The sequence below is a fragment of the Arvicanthis niloticus genome, chromosome 12, assembly GCF_011762505.2.
Source record: "Arvicanthis niloticus isolate mArvNil1 chromosome 12, mArvNil1.pat.X, whole genome shotgun sequence".
NCBI classification, from domain to species: domain Eukaryota; kingdom Metazoa; phylum Chordata; class Mammalia; order Rodentia; family Muridae; genus Arvicanthis; species Arvicanthis niloticus.
Window position 1 is genome coordinate 6,260,036 of NC_047669.1, and position 23,573 is coordinate 6,283,608.

At 41.0% G+C, this 23,573-nt stretch overlaps 1 protein-coding gene across 4 annotated transcripts in view; it reads right to left on the bottom strand.

Moving 5' to 3' along the window:
- Klhl6 (kelch like family member 6) overlaps positions 1-22,566 on the bottom strand; it is a 33,829-nt gene extending 11,263 nt beyond the window's left edge. The window contains exons 1-3 of one of the 4 annotated variants that reach the window (XM_076942657.1): positions 22,183-22,566; positions 6,346-6,511; positions 304-753 (exon numbers count right to left, since the gene is read on the bottom strand). In XM_076942657.1, the coding sequence (XP_076798772.1) occupies positions 304-753; positions 6,346-6,511; positions 22,183-22,469 (903 nt within the window). In that variant the 5' untranslated portion in view covers positions 22,470-22,566. Of the gene's footprint in view, positions 1-303; positions 754-6,345; positions 6,582-22,182 lie in introns of all 4 variants that reach the window. The other 3 variants (XM_034515507.2, XM_076942659.1, XM_076942658.1) reach the window with 3 other exon arrangements.
- Between the last annotated feature and the right edge of the window lie 1,007 nt (positions 22,567-23,573).

Here is a 23,573-nt window from a genome sequence, read left to right on the forward strand (position 1 = left end):
GCAAATTCTCACAAGAGAAGAGAAATAGAAGAAAGTAGACCCCCTTCAGAATGGTGATTTGACTAGACCACACACAACTAGGCAGAGGATGAATGTGACAGGCACAGGGCCACGGGCTTCCATGTCTCACTTAAGCCTCTCAACAGACATGTGAAAATGTAATATCATCCCCATTATACAGATCAGGAATCCCCAGATTCCAGAATGATGGACTTGTGGATGAGGTTCACTTGTGTCTCTGAGAGTCCCTGGCTAATACTTTACATTCCCAACAAAATGCAGTATCTCTCAAGTCCAACTCACCTCATTGCCAGAAAGGTGGTACATCCTGGCTTCCTGAAGCAGCGGGAAGACTTCAGGGCACTGTCTAATGAGAGGGTCTGCTTCGACCATCTCCACAAAGTACCATGGGTCCAGAAGTGGTAAACGCACATTCTCGAGGACACAGGGGAGTAGGCAGAGTCGTTCTGATTGTTTGTGCCGGACCCAACTCATCACAGTCTCAAACACTTGAGCTTCCTCAGTCACACACAGGTCGTCGCTTCTCAAGATGTGGTACAAGGTGTCCACAGGAAGTTCAAGGAACTCCTCAGAATTCAGAATCTGAACAAAATTTTGAATGATGTAACTTTGGACTTGCATCTTTAAACTGTCCAAGGAGTGTGTGTCTGCAAGCCTCAATATTCCAATACAATTTTCTGGGTTCAGTGCTTCTGTGAGAAAGCTGGCACAAGCATCCACCAGCTGTAGAAACTAACAGAAGGGAAGAAAGTCAGGCCAGAAAGCAATCATCCCTCAAGAGCATTTATCAGTGTGCTGTGTGTTGTGCCAAACTTAGTCTCAATGTCCAGCAATAAGGGAAGAGTCTAAAAATAATACATCCACATAGCCAACAACTCTATAAATAATTTTAAAATATAAGATTACCTTAAGTTATGTGAAAATGTAAAGATTTTCTAATCTCTTCATCAAATCTGATCAAGCCTCTAGATTTTTTAATTTAATTTAATTTTATTTTATTTTGTAGTGCTGAGGGTAGACACTCATCATCACATGTGCTAAATAAGTGTTCTGCCATCAAGCTATATTTCCTACATTCAAGCCTCTATATTTAATCATCAATTTACAGAAATGATATAGAAGTAAATACATGTTAAATGATACCATAAATATACATCCAGCTATATCTGTACAGTGGGACACTCCATGGAACAACTGATTTAATTTCTCTGGTGAATATGCTACAAGTGGAGTAGAGGGAGAAAAAGAGTGAAAGAACCCGAGCTCTGCCTACATCTATGAGTCTACGGGCAGCACAAGATGATTTAGTGGATCATTTTTAAAAAGGGGTCATGAAGTTGGGAGGAGGGATGAGGGGGTCAAGGTGAGTCTTAAAGGAGTTAGAGAAGAAGTGAGGTGTAAACAAGATCAAGAGACATTATATCCATGTATAGATTATCAAAGAATAAAAATATATTAAGAATGAGAGACTGGGGCGATAATATCAACTTACTTTAATGTATGAACCATATTTGTATCACTGATTTAAGCAACAAAGTCAGAGAAATGTCTACAAGCACTAAATTTGGGGGACATAAAAATTATTATTATTTATAAGGGCAATAATGGTCTTATGGTTATTTTAAATAAGAATCGTTATCTTTTGAGCTATGGAGATGGCTCGGCAGATAGAAGTGCTTGTTAATCAAACCTGATAACCCAAGTTCTGATTCCCAGAACCCACATGAAAAGCTAGGGTGAATAAAAGGTTACAGTAAGCACCTGACTCTTTGACAGGAACTCCTGAAATAGCACCAAAGAGACATGGCTGCACAGGAACTCTTAAAATACCATCAAAGACTTATGAGTTCCCATAAGAACTGCCTGCCTTAGAGAGCCCATTTATAGGTATTCTTTTGAGGAATGTCTATTCAGATTCTTTACTCATTCTAAAAGCCTTTCGATGTGTGTGTGTGTGTGTGTGTGTGTGTGTGTGTGTGTGTGTTGTACAACATTTGTATAGAGGTAATTTCAAACATCAAAATGCCAACTCAAATGGTTGCTCTCATAATTAATAAACTACTCAGAGAGAAATATATACTTAACACAGGATTTCAACTCTACCACACCTAAGTCTCATGTGAACACTGCAAATACTTCAACTAATATTTGATTTAAAAAAAAAAAAACAAGCAAAGAAATAACACCAGATACAGTCAGACCAAATGAAGTAACATATAAAAAGCCAAGATAACATAACTTCATCAAAAACTACTAATTCCACAGTGATGGCATCTAATGATGGTGAGTCATCTAAATGAGAGTTCAGACACTGAACTCAAATGAACTCAAAATTCAAAGAAATATGTTCAAAGAAGAAAAGACGCACCTGGGTTGGAACATAAACAGCTGAATAAAATAAGGACATTGATGCAAATTATTAAAAAAAGAAGGAATTCAAAAAAGAGAAAAATAATGAAGAAACATAAATCTGAATTGCTAAAAATGAAAAAGCTCTATGGAAATTTTATCAATAGAATAGCTCTGGAGAGGCTAGAACTTCTTAGCTTGAAGATAACATGGAAGAAGTGGAATAATCAAGCAGGGCAGAATAAAACAATAAAGTACCAGTGGGATGTAGGTGGCACTCTGAAAAGGTAAATCTAAGGATAACAGGCACAGAATATAGTTCTGAAGACAGAATACAATTTTAAAAGAATTATGAAAGTACAAGGCATGGGACACCTCCCTGGAGTTACAGCTCAGTTAGTCACTACAGGTCTGCAAACAGCACTAGCCATTCCTAATTCCCTTGGTTGCCCATCATAACTACATTGTACGACCATACTGCTGGAGAAACCACATATGTTGGTTGTGGAACATATAGAAGTCAACCACAAACAGACTGAGATCCTCTTGTGCAGGCTGCTGGAGGAGAAAAGACATCAATCGTCTTAACTTAGCACTTGACCCTACATGCTGCAATATCAACTTCCCAGACATGATATGCTTAATGGTGCCTGGTGGATTGACTTTTATGAGAAAACAACTTCCTGGTTAGACATGAGGTCTGTTCCACAGGAGGGAATTCATGCCTGGGTCAAAAGCCCATGAGTAAGAAACTCATGGACCCCCAGGGTTGAACCTGCTATTTTTATTTAACTATTCATGATGTCTACTTTCCTTCTAAATATTTATCTTTATACTCACAGACTTGGGCCTCTCTCAACCTTAGTCAGACAGGCTTCTTTTTGCAGTGGGCATCAGTCAATGGAGAGATGAATAACTGGGTAGAGTGCTGAGAATGGGGGGCTGGGTTCTCAGCCCTAAATGGGATGTCTACATTAACTACACCACCACCAAGGCTCAGGAAGCAGGTGGAAGAAGAGGCCGAAAAAAGGAGGTGATGAATAGAGAGGAATAACATAAAATGCCATCTTCAGAACATGACATGGCAGTTGCACTTAAAATTCCTAGCAATCGTTGATACCTGAGCAAGATCTACATAAGATCATGCTAGGCAAATTATGGAATAGATAGGATGAATGTCCTCCAAAACCAACCCCTTCCTGTGCTACCAACAGTTAATAGCTGCTGAAAGAGAAAGAATCATTAGCTTTGAAAGATGAGGGACTGGCAGGGAAGTAGGATTTGCACGCTTCCTCAGATGCCCCACACCCTCCCACATATGGGCAGCACTGACTGGACTTAATCAGTATAAAAACAGAGGGGGAGGGAATATAACGTTGAGAAGGCTGTGATGTGAGAACATGAAGGAAGTTGAAAGGGGAAAATAGGAGATAGACATGATCATATAATTCTTAAAAGTAAAGGAAAATAGAATCCTAACTGAAAAGTTACCAGAGTTAGAAACAAAATTGCCAATTGATATATAGGAGGATCTAGAACACCAAACACACAAAACCAGAAAAGAACGTCCTCTCATCATTTTATAATTAAAACACTACATGTACAGAACAAAGAAAGTATACTGAAACTGGCAAGAGAGAAACAATTCACATGTAAAGGCAATTCCATCAGAATAACAGGTTTGTTTTTTTTTCAAATGAAAATGTAAAAGCTGGGAGGGCCTGGAAAAATTGTATTTCAAATTCTTATAGACAATAAGTGCCAACTCAGACTATTACATCCAGCAAAGCTATTTGTTATAATGGGAGGAAAAATAAAAATTTTCCATGATAAAAATAAGCTAAAAGATTCTAAGGCCATTAAGCTAGTTCTAAAAAATTCTTTGAAGGAATCCTACAGACTGAAGAGCAAAAACAAATCTAATCATGAGGCCACAGCTCTCAGGATCTCCCTACCCATCTATAACTTCCCTCACTTGGGTGTACCTGGGTTGTGAAGCAAGAGAAGTAGTCGCATATCCTTAGTACACACGTTTGCTGCTGAGCAAACTCCTGACCCAGGAAATAAGAGGATGTGATCTATCAACAACTAGAGTACACACAATACTCCTTATACATCCCTGCTAGTGAAGTTAGAGGCTGCAAAATACCCTACTGGTGCACACTTATCTGACACACTTCTACTTCGAAGAACGTCATATTGTTAAAGTAGTGGGAAGGAAGAAATGAGTTACAAATAGGCATGAAGTTAGTGATTCCTGTCTCCCATAAGGAGGGATAGTTTCCTGCCAATCAAAGGGGCTGATGGTGAATACAGACAGCAGGTCAGGAAAATGGCTTGGAGACATTACCAGGAAAGCAGCTCTGCTGGAAACGATTGTCTTGGCATCTTCAGGATGCACCAGGGAACTGAGCCAACAAAATTGACCCAACTAGTAGCAACCTATTACTCAAAATTCATCAAGGCTGCATTGTCATGGATTTCCTTTGTCATGGATTTCCTTTCCACACTCCTGTCTTTTGCCAGACTTTATAAATCCCTCCCTAAACCCAACTTCAACAGAGGTAATCCTGCTACCATCTATCTTGGACCCTGAATCCTTCAGAGACACTTACTTTCCCATACTTTGGGTTCTGTTCCCTTCAATTATGTTCCCAAGCCAATTACGACACAAGCAGAAATCATAAGAGTCAAGTCATACATCAGATTTGATGCTCATCTCTGGCCTCTAGGAATGACTTGACCTATCACCCAGATTCTGCTTCTTACACATCTAGGCAACAAGACAACAGTAATACAATGAAACCAATTTTAACAGTATAATCCTAGTCCTGGCCATAGATGATAATTTAGATGAGACCCTTGTTATAATTATAGATGCAACTGACATTACCTATGGTCTAATTAGTTTATGAAGCCAGTGTAATTGCTACAATCATATTGAAACAAATATCATTGAATAGAAACAATATATTATTTTTAAAAAATCATAATCCTGGAGTCTTCTCTCTTCTGTGACACTGCTTACCTCTCAATGTTCTTCTTTCACAGCCACCAAGTGCTTGTCACACGTATCTTGATTCCCTCACATTTAGACAGCATCAATACCTGAAAGCTGCATGCTGTGATGGCAAGGAGTACTTTCTTCAATCAGAAAACCCAGTTTCAAATCACAGCACTTTCAGTTATATTCTGTGTTGCCTTAACTTCTTGTCTAACTCATGCTCAGATCAGTTCTGTATAGGAAGCATGAGCCCTACCGCCAGCTCTAATTGGGCTGCTACACTTGTCAGCCATTGTGCTACACTTAGATACCAAGTGAAAACCAGGCACCACATTCTCCTCTTCATCTGATGAAGTAGGCCTTATGTCATCCCATCACCTGCCACTAAATATCCAAAGGAACATCTGACTTCAGGTAATCTTGTCCTATGTATGTGTGTCTTTCTGTGTGTCTCTGTCTCTGTCTCTGTCTCTCTCTCTCTCTCTCGCTCTCTCTCTCTGTGTCTCTCTCTCCCTCTGTCTATCTCCTCTGTCTCTCTGTCTCTTTCTAACTCTCTGAGTGTGTATCTCTGTGTCTATATGTCTGTCTGTCAGTCTGTCTTTGTGTACACTTGTCTGTCTGTCTCTCTGTCTGTTTCTCTCTGTGTGTATATGTATCTCTGTGTCTATATTCTGTCAGTCTGTCTGTCTATTTGTGGAGATGAGTCTGTCTGTCTGTCTATCTGTCTCTCTTTCTCTCTCTCCATCTCTCTCTGTATGTGTGTATATCTCTGTGTCTATGTCTGTCAGTCTGTCTATCTGTCTTTGCGTACATGTGTATGTCTTTCTGTCTGTCTGCCTTTTTCTCTCTGTGTGTGTCTCTCTCTGTGTATATGTATGCATGTGCAGATCCCACAGCCACCCTAAACTGGTCTCTGGGGGCTCCCTGTTTTCATTCATTTCAAAGAGCACAGAACTTGTTTGATCACACACCTGGAAAAGGTTGGCAGCCTCCAGAACCCGCTGAACATTCTGCTTGGTGATCAGAGCCTTGCTTGTGTATGTGTAGTTCAGGAGAGTGTGCATGGTCTCAGCATCCACCCCTTTAATAATGATCCTCTTCTCATACTTTTCCTTTAAGTCGTTGCAGAACATAGCCCTAGAAGAGAGGCCTGTGATGTGAATCCTTCCAGACCTGAACAGATCCCCTTTTAAAGTCATCTTCCCTCCTGCAACAGTGAAGTCCCAAGGTCAAGACCTGAACTGATTGCCAACATAGAAACAGTCATTTGACTTGCTGACTTCTTAAGACCTTCTCCCTTGTTTCTTTGTCTCTTCTTGACTATGTTAATTCAATGCCTCCCACAAAGAAGAGTTCTTAAACGAAGTCAATGTATTTAAAGTGACACATTATTAGTATCTCTGGGATTATCTGTACTCTTGACAGGGCATCATTCCTAGATGTAGTTTCTGAATTCTCTCTTAGAATCACGTGCAGTGGATGACACTCTACTCCAGTTTAGCCCACATGTGGATTTTCCAGAAAATTAAGGGAACTGGGCATGCAAGGACCAGTACATGAAGAGGCCAAACAAGATCAGGTGCTCAGAGAAGGTTATTTCAGCCTAATCCTATAGAGACTAGAGAACATACTTCACATCTGTCACAAGAGATAAAGACACTGCTTGGGCCCTGTAGTACCACAGACAGCCTTCTGTCTGAGACGGTCAAGAACTACTCAGGAACAGATAATTCTCAAGCAATCTGGTTTTTCAAAAGCCCAGAAGAAAGTCAAAAAGAAGTGCTGCCCAATGGTTGTGGCAGGAAGAAGGCAGGAGCCCACTCAAATCTTAGACTCATCCACATCATGGCATAAATGAGAAAATACAAATCAATTCATCTGTTTAATGCTTATTGATAAATTCCCACCTTCCTGAAGTATCTGAAGAATAAGTAAGATAACATATGTCAGTAAAAACTCAAACAAGTAAGACGTTCCAGACCAGATCAGGGAAATTTTAGCTGGTAAGAGACATGGTGTATAGTGGGTGAATTAATTAATCTTCTTGTTGCTGTAACAACAGGTAACAAGAAACAACGTAAGGGAAGAAGCTCTATCTTGAAAGCACAGGTCACAAAGGAGGGAAAGCAGCAAGGACAGTTGTGGCAGCAGGAGGGTGAGCCACTTCCTTGCATTTTCAAATCAGAAAACAGAGATAGGACAGGAAGTGAAGCTGGGCTGTAAGCAAGGAGGCCTGCTCCCAGATACCCACTTCCTCCAACTAAGTCCCACATCCTCCCCAAACAGCACAACCAGCTAGGAACTAAGCATTCAAACACACATGCATGCTAAGGACAACTGACATCCAAATTCTGAGAGTAGGTCATACACCACTTCAGCCCTTAGCTTGCCAGCATGTGTCCTGGTCTCTCTTAGCTCTCCAGTTTCATGGTTTCCACATGCTGTCCACCCTTTATCTATAGCAAAGGTGGAGCCAGGGTTATATGAGCATCACTCTAAAGACACTAACTTCAAAACCCTTTATGGGCACAAGAGAGAAAACAAAAAAAAAGTATAATAAAAATGTCTTTCTCTTCAGGTCTCTGTGCACATCTGTCTCCCAAAGTCCTAGCATTTCCTTGCTCTCCTCTGACATGTTGTCACTGCCCTTGGCCATGGCCATCATGTTGAACACAAATAAGGGGGAACTAAAGCTAAGCCAACAAATTCTTCATTGACTACTCTACTACTGAGGGCTTCTGCTGCCCTCAAAGACTCATACATATACATGCATGGACAAATTTTGGTCGCCATGGTGGCCAGCCACAGAAAAGACACTATAAGTAGAACTTAGGGCCCTTTCCTGGAGCTTAACAAAAGACAATACTCAAGAAAATCAGTAGGATACAAAGTCAAAGACCAGAGACTTGATTCAGCATCAACACTGGGTACACTAAACTGGGTCTGTTCTCTGGTAGCACAGCCAGCTTGGTTGTTAGCAATTTACCTCTTAGTGGGGTCATGGGAATATAGAGGAGATGATACATACAAACAAAGTACAATGGCACAGACATATATGACACATGCCTGTCATTCCAGTACATAAGAGGTGAAGGCGGGAAGATAAGGAGATCAAGGCCAACAACATCCCACTATATAGTAAATTCAAACTCACCCTTGGCTAAGTGAAGCTATCTCAAAAACAGCCAAAAGGGAAGGATGGAAATGCCATAATGAACCCCACTCTTTGTATGGTAACTTATAGAAATAAGAATAATTAAGAACAATAGCAGGTCGTGATGGTACCTGCCAGTAGAATATACCAGACAAGCAGAGATAGGAGAATCAGAGATATATATTCTCTTCTTTTAGGTTAAGTGTGACAGCATATACCTTTAGTCCCAGCACTTGAGAGGCCAAGGCAGGCAAATCTCTGTGAGTTCAAGGCTTGCCTGTTTTAAAACAGTAATGACAAAACGTTAGGAAGAAAAGAAATGAAAAAGAAAAAAGAAAGAAAGATGGATGATAGATGGAAAAGAAAAGGAAAGAAGAGAAAAAAGGAAAAGAAAGGAAAGGAAAGGAAGGGAAGGGAAGGGAAGGGAAGGGAAGGGAAGGGAAGGGAAGGGAAGGGAAGGGAAGGGAAAGGAAAGGAAAGGAAAGGAAAGGAAAGGAAAGGAAAGGAAAGGAAAGGAAAGGAAAGGAAAGGAAAGGAAAAGGAAAAGGAAAAAATAAAGAAGCCCTAGGAGGACTAGTGAGAAATGTGAAGACATGAGTTCAGTCCCCAGGACCCTTGTGGTAGAAAGAGAACCAACTCCCAGAAATTGTCCTATGACCTCCGTACATAAGCCCACACACATGTTCTCCCATGCCTCCATCTCTCTCAATACCAAAAATAAAAAGAATAAAAAATGTACCCCCTAGCATATAAGTGAGATATTGCATAATAAAAAAATTTAGAAATTTAGTAATTTCTAAAAAGATGTGGACCAACTCGCATGAGATCCTCATTTTAAAACAAAAATAGTTTCGAAGCAGTAAGCCAGTTGCCCAACATGGTGACTCAATGATACCAGTACAAAGCCTGAGTCATTCAGCATATCTCCTACCATGTGGACGTAGCCATGAGCCCACAGCTCGGATCTCCCATCACAGCCATGGATCTAGTCACAGACCCATGACTCACCTACATGAAGTCAGACCCAGATGTAAACACTCTGCCTGGGCCACACAGCCCTCCAGTGTCCATGAGGTTTAGCCCTCAACTGAGGCCCCTCCTCAAATGTCAGTTCTTCAAAGATGCTCTCTTTCATGCTGTACCCAATCTAAAATCACCACTCCACCTTTCTTTCCTTTTTCTTTTTCTTTGTAGAACCTTCACAACCTGACATTGTACTATATAACTACTTGTTCACTAATTTAATGGTCACCCTCCCATCTACTATATGAGCAGAAGGACTGTCGCCATCACTGAATCCCCAGTGCCTAGAACAATGCTCCAGATCAAGGGCAAACTCGGTCTCTAGAGAACATAAGTAAATAAATGAGTGAGTGGACTAGTTGATGGATGCTCTTTCCGAGATCCTTAGAACTGTTTCTTCTTGGTCATCTGTCATTCCAAAAATTGTCAAACGTCCTGCAGAGGATGAGGAGGAGCCCTTCCTCCCACTAAGAAATTCCTATCAGACACACAGGACCTGGAATTTGAAAGAAATAAATCTCCACAAGCACTCTACTTTCTACTCTGATGAGTTCTGCATGCTTCTGAATATACTAAGACATCACCAATGGAACTTTTCACCCATTCCAATTGACCTATGGTTTACCCTCTCCTACAACCTCCCTGCCTCAACACCAGGCCTGTAAACAAGTATTCCCCAGTCACATCTACTGACCTATGCATTTTAACCCATGCCTGTCCCTACATAGTTCCCTGTTCATCCCTCCCCCATCCTCTTCATATAAAGGATTAACTTCCCTGCTTCACTAAGATATTCTGTGTTGTGGCACTGACATTAATTGCAAAGTGGGTAAAATTCAACTCAAGAGTACAAACAAGTAGTTGACCGACCGTAGATGGCACAGAATTACAGCCTTCAATTTCAGTGCTCAGGAAATTGAAGCAAGAGAATCTTAAGATCGAGATCAATCTGAAATACCTATCAAGAATCTGTTTCAAAGTGTGTGCATGTGAGTGTGTGTGTGTGTGTTTTCACATATATGCAACTGGTTAAGATATTACTTTCAGTTTCATCGTGTGATACATAATGAGCAGCATTGTTGAGAAAGGGCTAAGGTTTCAGCGTAACCAATCAAAGAAGTTTCCATTGCAAAAAAAGCAGGAGTCAGCAGGTCCAGCGGTGATGGAAGGTAAGATGGGTTTGCTGTCTGGCCGCTAGAAACGCTGATCTACAGGCAGGCACCGAAACCTTCCATTTCCTAATCTAATTCTTATTTTTTTTTAATTTCTTTTTTAATTAATTCCTTTATTTTAAAATGTGGCAGTTTTCTCTGCATGGATGGTGTGTACTATATATAGTACACTATAGTTTGTACTATATGCATGAAGTACCCATGGAAGCCAGAAAAGAGCATCAGACATCCTGGAACTGGAGTTAGAGATGGTTGTGAGCTACCCTGTGGGTATTGAATCTAGGTCTTTGAAAAGAGCCGCCAGTGCTCTTAACTGCTGAGCCATCACTCCAACCCCTTCCCCAAGCTACTTCTAGCTAAACAAAGCTTGCAGACATTCAGCTTAGTCCAAATTCTGATCTCAAGTTATTATCTGAAGTCGTACTTACACCTTCAATGAAGGGGCTCTGGCCAGCATGGCTCTGCCAGACCTTGCCCCTCTCCCCCATTTTTCTCTCCTGGCTAAGGCCGTTTAATTACAATCCAAAAGCTAGACACCAAGGTCTATTTCTTTATTTGGCCAGATTCTCCTCCTGAGACTGACTATGAAGATCCAGTATTTAAATTCAGCAATCAAAAGCCCTCTTTGGTTCACCTAACTAACATGCCCAATCAAAATACACCTCATCCTAGCCCATTCTAACACGGCCTTCCCCTTTTTGTCTTCATAAAACTTACACCTGCAAGGCCATTTGATGCTGTGTTTGAGTGTGGTTTGTGCCTAATCCGAGGTCAGAAAGGGAAGCTTTCTGTTCTCCTAACACTCACCTCATTCTAACAACAGCCTCATTGGGTGAGTCATAATGTAAACTCAAAGGCCAGCCACATCTGAATGCTGTGTGTGCCTGTGAGGAGAACAGAATCCTGAATATTACCAAGCCTAAATCAAATGAGTTAAAATCTTTGGCAGTGGGTTAGCTAAATGCGTCTTATTAGACTCTATTCTGGTGCTCATGATTACTTAACAAACCAAAACTTAAAATCCACTGCCTTTTTTGTTGTTGTTGTTGTTTTTGGTTTTTTTCGAGACAGGGTTTCTCTGTGTAGTCCTGGCTATCCTGGAACTCACTCTGTAGACCAGGCTGGCCTCGAACTCAGAAATCCGCCTGCCTCTGCCTTCCCAAGTGCTAGGATTAAAGGCGTGAGCCACCACCGCCCGGCAAAATCCACTGCCTTAATTCAAGCATGATAGCACATGCCTATAACCCCAGACTGAAGCTGAAGGGCCATATATTTAAGGCAAGCCTGGGCCTTGCCTTAACTGTCTTGGTTACTTTTCTATTGATGTGCTACAATATCATGACCAAGGCAACTTATAGGAAAAAGTTTATTGGGAGCTTAAAGTCTCAAAAGGTGAGTCCATAACCATCACAGCAGGTAGCAAGGCAGAAGGCAGGCAGATATGGCACTGGAGCAGTAGTGAGGGCCTGCATCCTAATTACAAGCATGAAACAAAGAAAGAAAGCTAAGTGGGAGTGGCTTGGGCTTCTTATACCTTAAAGCCCACCCCCAGTGACATAAGTTCTCCAACAACGCCACACCTCCTAATTCTTCTAAAATAGTTCCACCAAGTGGAGACCAAGCCTTCAAATATGTGAGCCTATAGGAATATTCTCACTCAAATGGCCACAGTTACCAAATGAGAACCTGGGCAGGGGAGTCCCCTAACAGAGGCCCCTTTGGCTCCCACCTAACAAGAAGATATAATAAAGATCAAAGTTAAGAAAATACTTGGCTAAGACAAATATTCGTCTGGAAAATCTTGTTTGTTTTTGCTGTAGAGGTTCTCCTCCGTCAGCCTGGAAAGCTCATGCTGCCAGGACTTGTGTTGGCCTCTTATGTCTCTGGCTAATAGACTCAGAAAAGGCACTGCAGCCTGTACTCAGGTAGTACAGTTCATTGGAGCTCAGAGTTTCCATAAACAGCCTGATATAAAAGCCTTATTAATAATTAATAACATGAGATTTTGTTCTTGTCTGTTGTATGCATGCAAATTCACTCACAGCTAGAAGCGTAACTTCTACTGTGGTTTATTCCCCCAAGGGTTTGTGTGTTCTAAGCCTGGTCCTCAATGTGGCAGTGTAAACGTGCTGGGAACTTTCAAAAAACCAAGTACCAAGGCAGCTAGGCTGTTAGGACATAGTCATCAGAAGAACCAATGTGGTTCTCATGGGACACTGCTCAGTTGTCAAAAAAGAGTTATTTGAAAGAGGAAGATTGACTCTACCCCCACAGCTGTCTGGTTTCTTGTCTCACCATGGGACATTGTTCTCTGACCTACTCCCACCATAACATAACCAACCTATTAAGTGACTGTCAAGGCCAGAGCCAGGCCAATGCTATCACTATGTCTTTGCATCACCAGTACTATATATAACCCTTTCTTCTTATTAAAGTTCCCAGTCTCAGTATTTGTTATAGTAATTAAAAAAAAAACTAACATGTATCTTCAGAGTAGCATTTGAAAGTTCACAGACATCTTTCTTTCTACTACAGACACATCTGATAGACAGCATCCCACATTTCTCTCTTGAGTTTAAAGTCAGATTATTTAACACTTCTAGCCACTGAACAAGCATTTGAACTAAAGTGACAACAGAGCTTAAAGCTGAGTATTCCCTTCTCTGACTTTAAATAGTATCAGCTCTCAAAAGAACTTCTTTTTGCCAGCCTTCTGGCTCAAGTTGACCACTCCTCAAAGTCACTACATATGGCTTTCAGGAAGCAGAAGTTGGCTTGCTTACTGTGTAACCAGAACCCTCAAAACCCCACTAGGGCAATACCGGTGACTCAGCAAGCCATGAGACTCTTATCATCCAAATTTATGACAGAAAGGCTTATTCTGTCTGTCCAACAAGATCAGATCCAATAGAACATAACAACAAATACTGTGTATGGACTCAAGTAATGATCCAGACACACATGTGACAGCCATTCTTGTTTTCTTGCTCACTGTCATTCTTACTCTGTTTAGTAGGAACATGAGACTTCCCACTGTGACCTACCCCTCCCCTACACAGTTTCAGATGTCTGTGTGAAGCTAGCCTCAATTCATGGGCCAGTGGTGAACACAGTCCAAGCCATGTAATGCATCCCCCAAGCCTTAGTGATTCGTTAGGACTGACTGCAGAACAAAGAGGGTCCAAGCAAATCCAGTTTCAGAACCTTCTCTGGAATTACTGCTATAAGAAGTTTGTTTCCCACTGAAATTTTTGATCTGGTAGAAATGAAAATTCAAAATATTTGTGTCCTCCTCGTCTCTATTCAACAGAGGCAAGGGGAGGGGAAAAAGGAGACACAAAGGGACAACACACACTAGAAAGAGATTAACTTGAACACAAAGATTCTCTGTACTTAACAGCAACACACCTAGACTTTTAAAACATAAATGAGTAAGTACACTTTAGTCTTTTTAAAATGCCATGGCAAGCACTTTTTACTAATTGTCAGATGCAGACATAGATGAACAGAGAGATGAGAAGATCCCCCCACACTGACAGCTTAGGCCAAGAAGATTTAACAACTCCACTTCACACTCTGACCTACAGTCTAAGTACTATGAGTATAAATGACTACAGCATGACCTTGCACAGATACGTGTAATAGTGTAATGAGGACTTGACTCTTGGAATCAGACCTCCAAGGTGCTGGTGCTACCTCTGTGCTCTTCTACCTGCGCTTCTATGTTACACATATGGTGGTTATTACTTGACTCACACTCTCCACTAGAAAGACAGCCTGCCTGCCCTTAACCCAATGGTTCTCAACATGTGGGTTACGACCCCTTGGATGGGCTCACCTAAAACTATCAAAAAAACACAGATATTTGTGTTACAGTTCATAACAGTAGTACAATCACAGTTGTGGAGAAGCAATGAAAATATTTTATGGTTGGGGGTCACCACAACATGAAGAACAGTATTAAAGAGTTGCAGCTTTAGGAGGCTTGAGAACCACTGCCCTAACAAAATACCATTTGCCTCCCAGACCACTTCCATGAGATCTGATTAGAGTGGCACTTAATGAGATTAGGTGAGCATTGCTGCTTGCTGTCCACTGTCACATTTCAACCCCTGTACACTGCATTCCATTTTCTTGCTCTTCTGACTATGTTTCATCCCAACTTACACAGGACCCTGTAGAAGCTTTCTGCGATGGCCACTTCATTATCTAGAAGTTAGGGATAAGCCTCTGACTTAACTGAGCGTTCCCAGTTTTAACCACTTAGAATCCTACACGCACACTTTGGTCCACATCTTCTTCCCAATACATAGAGGATCAACCTGCTGGTGGCAGAGAATCCCTCATATACCAGAGTGCCTCCACTGCCAGCTGCCAGGCTGGTCTGGACCACAAGCCTGAGATTTGGCTATCCATGATACAGAAGCCAGAAGGCAAGAGGAGAAAGCCGGGCACTCCTGCTAGAAAGCAACTGCAAAACAAGAGGAGGAAGGGTGTGATAAGAAAGAGGGGAAGTTGTGCAGGTTCTTCTTGTGCACAAGTGCCAAGGCTGGGGCTCCAATCATCACTATGACACTTGCCAGGCTTTGGCACTGAGTGTGGACTTCTTCAGCACACAGGAAAGAATCTTTACTTCTAGTTGATCCTCCCTCATAGAGAACTTTTTTTTTTTTTAAATTCAAAGTCCAGCACCCCAAATGCCTAAGCTAATCTAGGTGACACGGGACACTGAATGCTGAGTGTAATCGCTGTAGTACTTCCTGCAACGTGGTCAAAAGTTGCAATGCAGTTTTCAGGGTTACTGAGAAGTGGGAGGAGACTCTCACGGAAGCTTTCTGGGATACCTCTGATTGTCTGCAAGCCTTGGAGCAGGCAAGTTTTTTGTAATGACTGGACCATATGCTTCATTTGTCTTCAAATACATATCGATCATGTGAGTCCATTGTGGGAAGAAGAGCTCCTGGGAAGAAGCTGTGACTACAAGGGACAACTGATTGATTAGAACATCAGTCACTGTGGAGAGAGGTTGGATTGGTGCAAGTCCCAAATTATGTTGAGCCATCGTTACTGCCCTCAATAGCCATTATTGCCACTTCTATGTGTGACCTAACATCTTTGTGACTATTACATAATCTTTGGAATGTATACTGTCACCAACAGAAAGGCTAAGAATCTCAACAGATAGCATCCAGGGCCTGTAGCTGTGCTTTCTCACCTTGCTAAGAACAAGCTGACCCAGTGTATTGAGCAAGCATGTCGACTTACTTCCTTTGTTCTGTTTCAATAGAAGCTTCATGAAATTGCTACCTCATTGGAACATGGTATTCAGGAAGACAGCATATTCTGTGTTTCTAGGCTATGAGCTCTCATATTTGCCTCCAGAATAAACAAGTTCTTCTGTTCCTTTGAGGCAAGAATTGTTCCTTTTGTCAACACCTAGAACTTTTCCTAACCCATTTCAAATCATTTAACTGTATACAAAAAGCTGTTACAATAAGTATGGAAATGTTCACAATTAAGTAGTAAGTGAATTACAATACATTCGCAGTTTGACAGAAATTATTAAACTATGTCTATAGAAAGTATGGAATAAGGGGAAAAATACTTACACTATGTAATTGAGTTGGAAATAAAAAATAAGTGACAATATGTGATACAAACACAATGACTAACATCTATGCCTAGAATAAAGAACTGATAGTATATTTAAATGTTAATAAAAATACTTCTGGGTAAATTTTCTGTAAATTTATAGCTCAATACATAAGAACATTCAGTACATATTTATTAGTCTTTAAATGTTTCTTCTTTTTCCCAGATTTGCCTTAATCAATATGACTTCCACATGTAATAGAAAACAAGCTTTAAAAACAATGTTAGGATTACTTACTGTGGTAGGTATAAGAAAATATATAAAATATAAAACCAGGTTTCTGCACAGGAGGATTCTGGGTAACTAAAAACTGAAACAGTTAAGGAGCAGCACTGTGACGGGAGATGACAGAGCAGAGGGATGAACACAGCGGTCTCTTAAACACAACGCTTGCTTTCCTGACATAGAAACGCCATCAATATTTAAAGACCATAGAAAAAGAAAGTTGTTTACAGAGAGGAGGCTTTTAGATCTGCTAAGTCGTTATTTAAATCACATAGCTGGGTTTAGAGGCCAGCCAACCACAGCCAGGAAGCTAACCACACCTGTGGGACAATGACAAAACCCCTTTTTTTGAAACAAAGTTTAAACACATTAATTTATGTGTTGAGCAATTAGCATAGAGATCACATGGCCCCAAAGCTTAAAACATTGTGCCTCATGGCCCCTTACAGAACAACTGTGTCAATCTTTGATCTAAGGTAATCCATGGCTTCTAATGGTCTATGGCTACTACATGTATATAATTGATTGTGATCACTTTCACACACATCCCTTCCCCTCCCTCACCCCTGTCCTCATGCTGAAATGTTGTTATTCCCAAGGTCCCCTCCTAATTTTATGCTTCCTTCCTATGTGTGACCCACTGAGTTACGTAGCGTTACTCTCACAAGTGTGGGGGTGTAGGTGGGTATTTACTGGAGTATAGGCAATTTATTAGTGGCTACACCACTTAAAAAAGTGGTTATCTTCTTCTCCAGCAACTGTTAACTGCCAGCTGACCTCAGAGAAGGTTGGGCCTCGTGGCCCCTCCCACATCCATGATGGCGTGTTGAGATTACTCTTGTGCAGACCAGAACTGCAGTGAGTTCGTGGATGTTAAGGCTACATCCTGTCTCAGAACATCTTTTTTCTACACATCTCCCCTTCCTCTGGCTCTCAGAATCTTGCAACGTCCTTTTCTGTGACAGGCTGGGGAGATCTTCAGCCCTGAGGGAACCTACAACTATTGTTTGCTAAGCAGTCATGTCAAGTGCCTTTTAAATTCTCATGTTTATGTCAATAGATGTGTGCTGTTCTCAGAGCAGCTTACCATATTGCCGTGGTTAATGCAGAAACCACCACCTCACCAAAAAGCCAAGAACAACCCATGTTTTTATTTGATTTAATTTTTTAAGGATTTGTGGATTTTTATTTTCTATGTATGAGTATTTACCTACATATATTTATGTATAGCACATGTGTGTCTGATGCCTGGGAAAGTCAGAAGAGGGATCTGGATGTTCCTGCTTCAACCTCCTTCAACCTCCCGAAAACCTGTGTCACTATGCTCAACTACACTGTAACTTGTTGCAACTTCTAGAAGGTCTCCCTGATGTGGCTCTCCCTAGTTACAGCCTAATAGAGCATTTTTACACAGAGGTCAAATCATGTCATTTTTTTTAATGCTCTACTATTCCATGCCCTCCCCAGGCCGGTAAGATACATTCCACTCCATAACCAGTACTAACAAAACCTTTCATGGTCTGACTCTAGGAGTCTCTCAGCTGTACTGAACTGCACATCTACTCTCCTTCTCCTGGTGATCTGCATGCATGTGCTCATGCTAGCTCTCCAGAAAGTTCTCCTATTCAACTCCAGGTCCACTGTGAGTTTGCCAACCTAATATGCCATCCTGAGTCTTATGACGCTGCTAAGTAGATTGACACTCACACTCTTCTCATCTCTCCTGTTTGTGCACACTGCAATGTGTGCATCCATGCATGTGTCCGTGTGTGTGTTCCCTTGTCTATTAATCTCTTTTTCCAGAATAGTCATTGGGTTTCAGACCCTCTCCTAAATCCTTCCAAACCAAAATGCCCCAGACTTACTCTGTATGACCAAAGATGTTATGGATCTGGTAAGTTCATATTTGACTTCAGACACGGACCATTATGTCTATTTTTTTCATAGCTCCCTCACGAAAGCCAGTAGTTTTCAGTTTTATCATGTTTAAAATCATAATGATATCATTACTTGTGTAATTAGTATGGCCTTTGCACTGAAAGTGGGGATAAGTTAATTAATGCATGAGATTCCAGCAACCAAACAATACAAAGTTATTGTAAAAGGAAGTAAAGCAGACTTTACTGTCTTTAATAGATTTTATTTTTTTGGTCAGTGTCTCCTTTTTCTTGGACATTGCCTCTCCCAGCCAGAATTCACTCAGATTATGCTTTTCATGTGGCAAGGGAATATTCTCTCTCTCTCTCTCTCTCTCTCTCTCTCTCTCTCTCTCTCTCTCTCTCTCTCAGGAGCTTTTTATACTAAACACAGAGAAAATCCCTTAGTTTCCTCTGGAGCCAAAGCTGCAAGAAATGAGTCTCAGACCTACCAAAAAGCAAACTTTAACCATGTGGGGGCAGAAGTCTGAAGGCCTGGGATTCTGTCCTCCCTGTTCTCTGCAACATTCCAGTCTTCCTATGATTTAAGAATGTGCTAAAGCTGACTTCATTTGAATTCCTATCCCTTGGAATTTGTAATTTTGATACTGTTATGAACTATAATATAAATATTTTTGGAATTGGAGGTTTGCTAAGGGAATCATGACCTACAGGTTGAGAACCTCTACTCTATACTATGGCCTTCAGGATTCTGTAGTAGCTGGGCTCCTCCTGACACAGGCGGAATGGCTGAGATCTTGACTATGCCTGACCTCCTTGCACCTGTTTCTTTCCTGGGTTTGCTTCTCTTCACTCCTTGGGAGGGGATTTTCCAAGTCTATGCTACTACACACATACATTTATCTTCTCAAATAAACCAGAGGCATTTCTGATCACAAAAACTAAAACATCTGACTTTGCCACATACAACATGCTTTTAAGCCAACAGATTAATAAATGAACTGTTCCATTATTTGCATTCTATGACAACTCACTTGTAAATGTAGACCTGAAAATCTTTAGCTCTAGATGTGGCTGCTGGGCCTTAGAGAGGCCAAATAAGTTCTGCCCAGATTTATAGAGCCAAGAAGCTAACTTTTAAGGTTTACTATCCTTTGTTCATTTCTCAGTCTTCACAAAACACATTTTTCTCCAACTTCCTTGTTTCTCCCAAGACTTTAAAATAGATCTACAAAGGGAAATCACTGTCTGGGTGACTAATATTGTTCCTGTTTGGCTGACACATTCCAACCCTATCATTTTTCTGGTGCACAAATAAACTCTTGCAACTGCGTCTTTATGTGTGTGATGACAGCAGGTTGTTGTGAGTTAAATAGCTCCCATGTATTTATTGCCAAGGCCAGGGGCTAAGTTTGAGGGAAGTGATGCCTGCTCTGTACCATGTACAGTGATTGCTAATTTCGATCTGGAGTGATGTTATGACAATAACAGATGTCTCACCCTTTCCAAAACCTTAGAAACAAAGCAAAGAGGCGGTGAGTCATTGTCAGATCCAATGCAGATCCTTGGTCTTAGGATTCAAGTTGACTATTTTGTTTTTAATTAACTGGCACCTAGACTTCAGCCCCCCCCCCCATGTGTAAGATGAACACAATATTATTGTGCACAAAACTGTTGTACACAAAATCTTTGTACACATTAAATGTGCTAAGTGCATGTGGTACAAAGTGTATCCCACACAATTGCTCAACAAACAGAAAACAGAGTCCTATAACAAGAGCCCTGTATCCATTATAGGAGGAAAACTACATTGGAAATACCTAGATGTAAATGTAAAGAAAGGTTAAGAAAGTCTACATCCACATGCAGACACTCACATCTGTGTGTGCTCCAGCTTCTTACTGCCATACTGTCCCTGAGGACCAGCAGTTTTCAACATTGGCAAGAATAAAAGATCTGAATGAAGGCATCTTTTGTTTATAAGGAGAAACCCAAGGACCAAAAAAAGTGATGTCGCAAGGGAAGACAGCCAATAGTCCTTTCTGATAAGCAAGCAACCACACTTAAAAAACTACCAACTAGTGATAGCCATTTTTCAGTGACTCAAAACATAAAGAATAAACTAAAAATGAGTTCCCAGGCCATTGAGACAAATTGATGTTCATTCCCTCCTGAATGGGAAAGCTAGTGGCCAATAGAGGAGCAGGTTAAGCAGTGTGTTTGTGTCAACCCACTTTTATGACCATACTTATATTTTACCAAGATATGCTGACAACAGCATGATGCTCCATACTTCGTGGCAGCTCGTCCTGCAGTTAAAACAAGGACTCGTAGAATGTGTAGAATCAGAATCCTCACTCCTGCAACGGCCAAGTACACAATGTGCAGTTTTCATTTCCTCATCTGAAAAGGGGGCGTCTGTCACCTTCATCATGCTAGTGCAGAGTGAAACCAGTGACCGTTGTTTGCAGGCATGACTTCCCTCAAACTCACACAGGCCCTGCCCCTTGCCTTGGGAGCTCTTTACATACAACAACCTCTGCTCTTTGAATTTTTCCTACTTTCCAAAATACCTCCTTTATCTACACCATCCTTACTCAATGGTTCTCTGTCATGACCACACTGATGTTGACAATGCTGGTCCAGGTGTATTCACACAGGGTTTTATGAGCCAAGCACCATGTAAGATTTTTTTCACTAAGAGGACCTTTACAACAATGATGAAAGAAAACTGTTACTGTCTCCATCTTCCCGTTGACAAAACAGAAATTCAGAACAACAGGAAACTCTCCTAAAATCTCATGGCCAGGAAAGGCTCAAATGAATTGGACACAGGTCTTCTCACTATGACAGCTCAGGAGCCTTTCACGTCCAGAGCCTTCTTGCATGTTTGTCCTTCCTATCTCTCCTTGCACACCAGAAACCCCTATTTTTCAGCAAGCTATATGGTAACTTCAAAATCAAGGCCATATTCTTTTTCTCTACTTCTACTGATGAACAAACACAACATCATGTTTTAAACACATTAGTCAAACTGAGGAAAGAGAGAGAAAAATCCCCCTGACTTATGTAACTTCACAGCCTTAAAATCAAGGACATACTTATATGTATGTATGTATGTATGTATGTATGTATGTATGTATGTATGTATATGTTTTTAAAGAATATTTTCAATTTTATAATCAGTAAAGTACACTAGCCAAGGTAAAAGAGAAAAAAACATATTTTAAAAATAATGATAGCTTGACTCTAAGAGATGATAAGAGATATTAAGATAGAATTAAATCTTTCAACGAAAAGTATCAGAATGGTGGAATCAGACCAAGGATGACATGAAAAGTTCCAAGTAATTAAATAATAAAATACTGCTTCTAAATGGTCCCAGTTTCTCTTGGCCTAAATCAAAACTCTAAAGGTTGATAGTTTCCTTTCTTATATTTTCAGTAGGCACAAACCTTAGTGTGTGTGTGTGTGTGTATGTGTGTGTGTGTGTTGTGTATTTATATTATATATAATACATAAGGTAATATATAATATAACATGATACCTAACATATTCTATGTAAGAATATATAAAACCATAAATGTAACAGCAAGCCAATCATGTTGAGCTTGCCCTGTCTTGTAGATTGTAGAGCTCTCACATCTACAGCTGTTCTCATTGCAATATACATGCAGTTTGACTTGGATTCAAAGCAGGCTGACCTGAAATAGTTGCTGGCTGCAGCAAGCACCACGCGATGGCAAGAGAATTCCTGAATGTCCACACACAAGATGACATCTGTCAAAGCATTTTCCTCTCGCAGCGTCTCCAGGCCGTTCTGAAGAATTAAAGAAAGTCTCGTGTCGTCAAATTTTACCTTCTCCCCGGTTAATATTTCCACCAAGTCTCCCCTTTTCTGGGAGGACTTGTCTGTAGTGGGTGCTAAGGGTCCTTCCAAGCTCCTCTCTACGACATCGCTCATGGTGCAGGCGCCTCTTTGTCCTGCCATCAACGTCTAGACTAAAGAAGCTGCCAAGTTTCTGGGAGGTCACACTGCAGAAGCTGAACGGATTTCCTGCACAGGCCCCTCCACTTATCACCAGCTGTCACACATACATAACAGGAAGTCTCACACTTTCTCATCCTGTTACTACAAATGCCACCAACTCCTCCTCTTCTTTCTGTGGATTGTCACAGGGTTAGGAATGTCTTTGAGTGGGTGTGTAGAACAGGGATCTGAGAAAGAAACGGTAGCTTCTTTGTATCTCCGGGGAGTACAATTTAGTCCTTTCCCACCTCACACCCACGGGCAGCAAACCTCCACTTCCGGCTATTATTACCTGTTTCCTTATACCTGGTTCAACAACCCAAGACTTCAGGGAGGAACTAGGCAGGGGGTCTTCTCTGTTTCCCACTATCTGAGACCCGTTTGAATCAAAATGACCTTTCTTCTGGAGTAGCCCTATAAACTTTCTTCCTGATTTTTAGGGCTTCTCTAGCACATACCTTCAAACTTTTCCATCTCCCTTCTGCATACCATTTTCAAGGGCCTAAGAATCACATGCTCAGATTTAATCAATGCTATGACCCTACTCCTGGTATCAGTCTTCTGTATTAGTTGCATCATTCTGATCACATTATCTGACAGAAAAATATTTAAGGAACAAAAGATTTATTTTGGTTCAGGATTAATATGGTTCAGGCCCATTATGCCTGGAAGGGGACGGTCATTCTCCAACATTAACGCCCTGTGGCATATGTTGTCCACATGGTAGTATATCAGGAGAGTACCAGCAACAAGGCTACTGCCTTCAAAAGCCTGCCCCTAAATGACCTACTTATACCATTTAGGCTGTACTTCATAAAAGTCCCATAGCCTCTCTAATAACACCAGTCAGCTGAAGAATAAGCATTCAAGACATAGGCTTATGACATGACATTTCAGGCTCAAACCATAAAAATGCTTCCAACTATAACCTCTGGTAATGCTGAAGACAATACACAATAACATGAGCCTCTTCATGGCAACGTGTATCCCGTATGCTCTCAAATTATAGACACAAGGCCAAAAACTGCTCTACCTCCTTACCTCCTCCAACACATACACAATAGA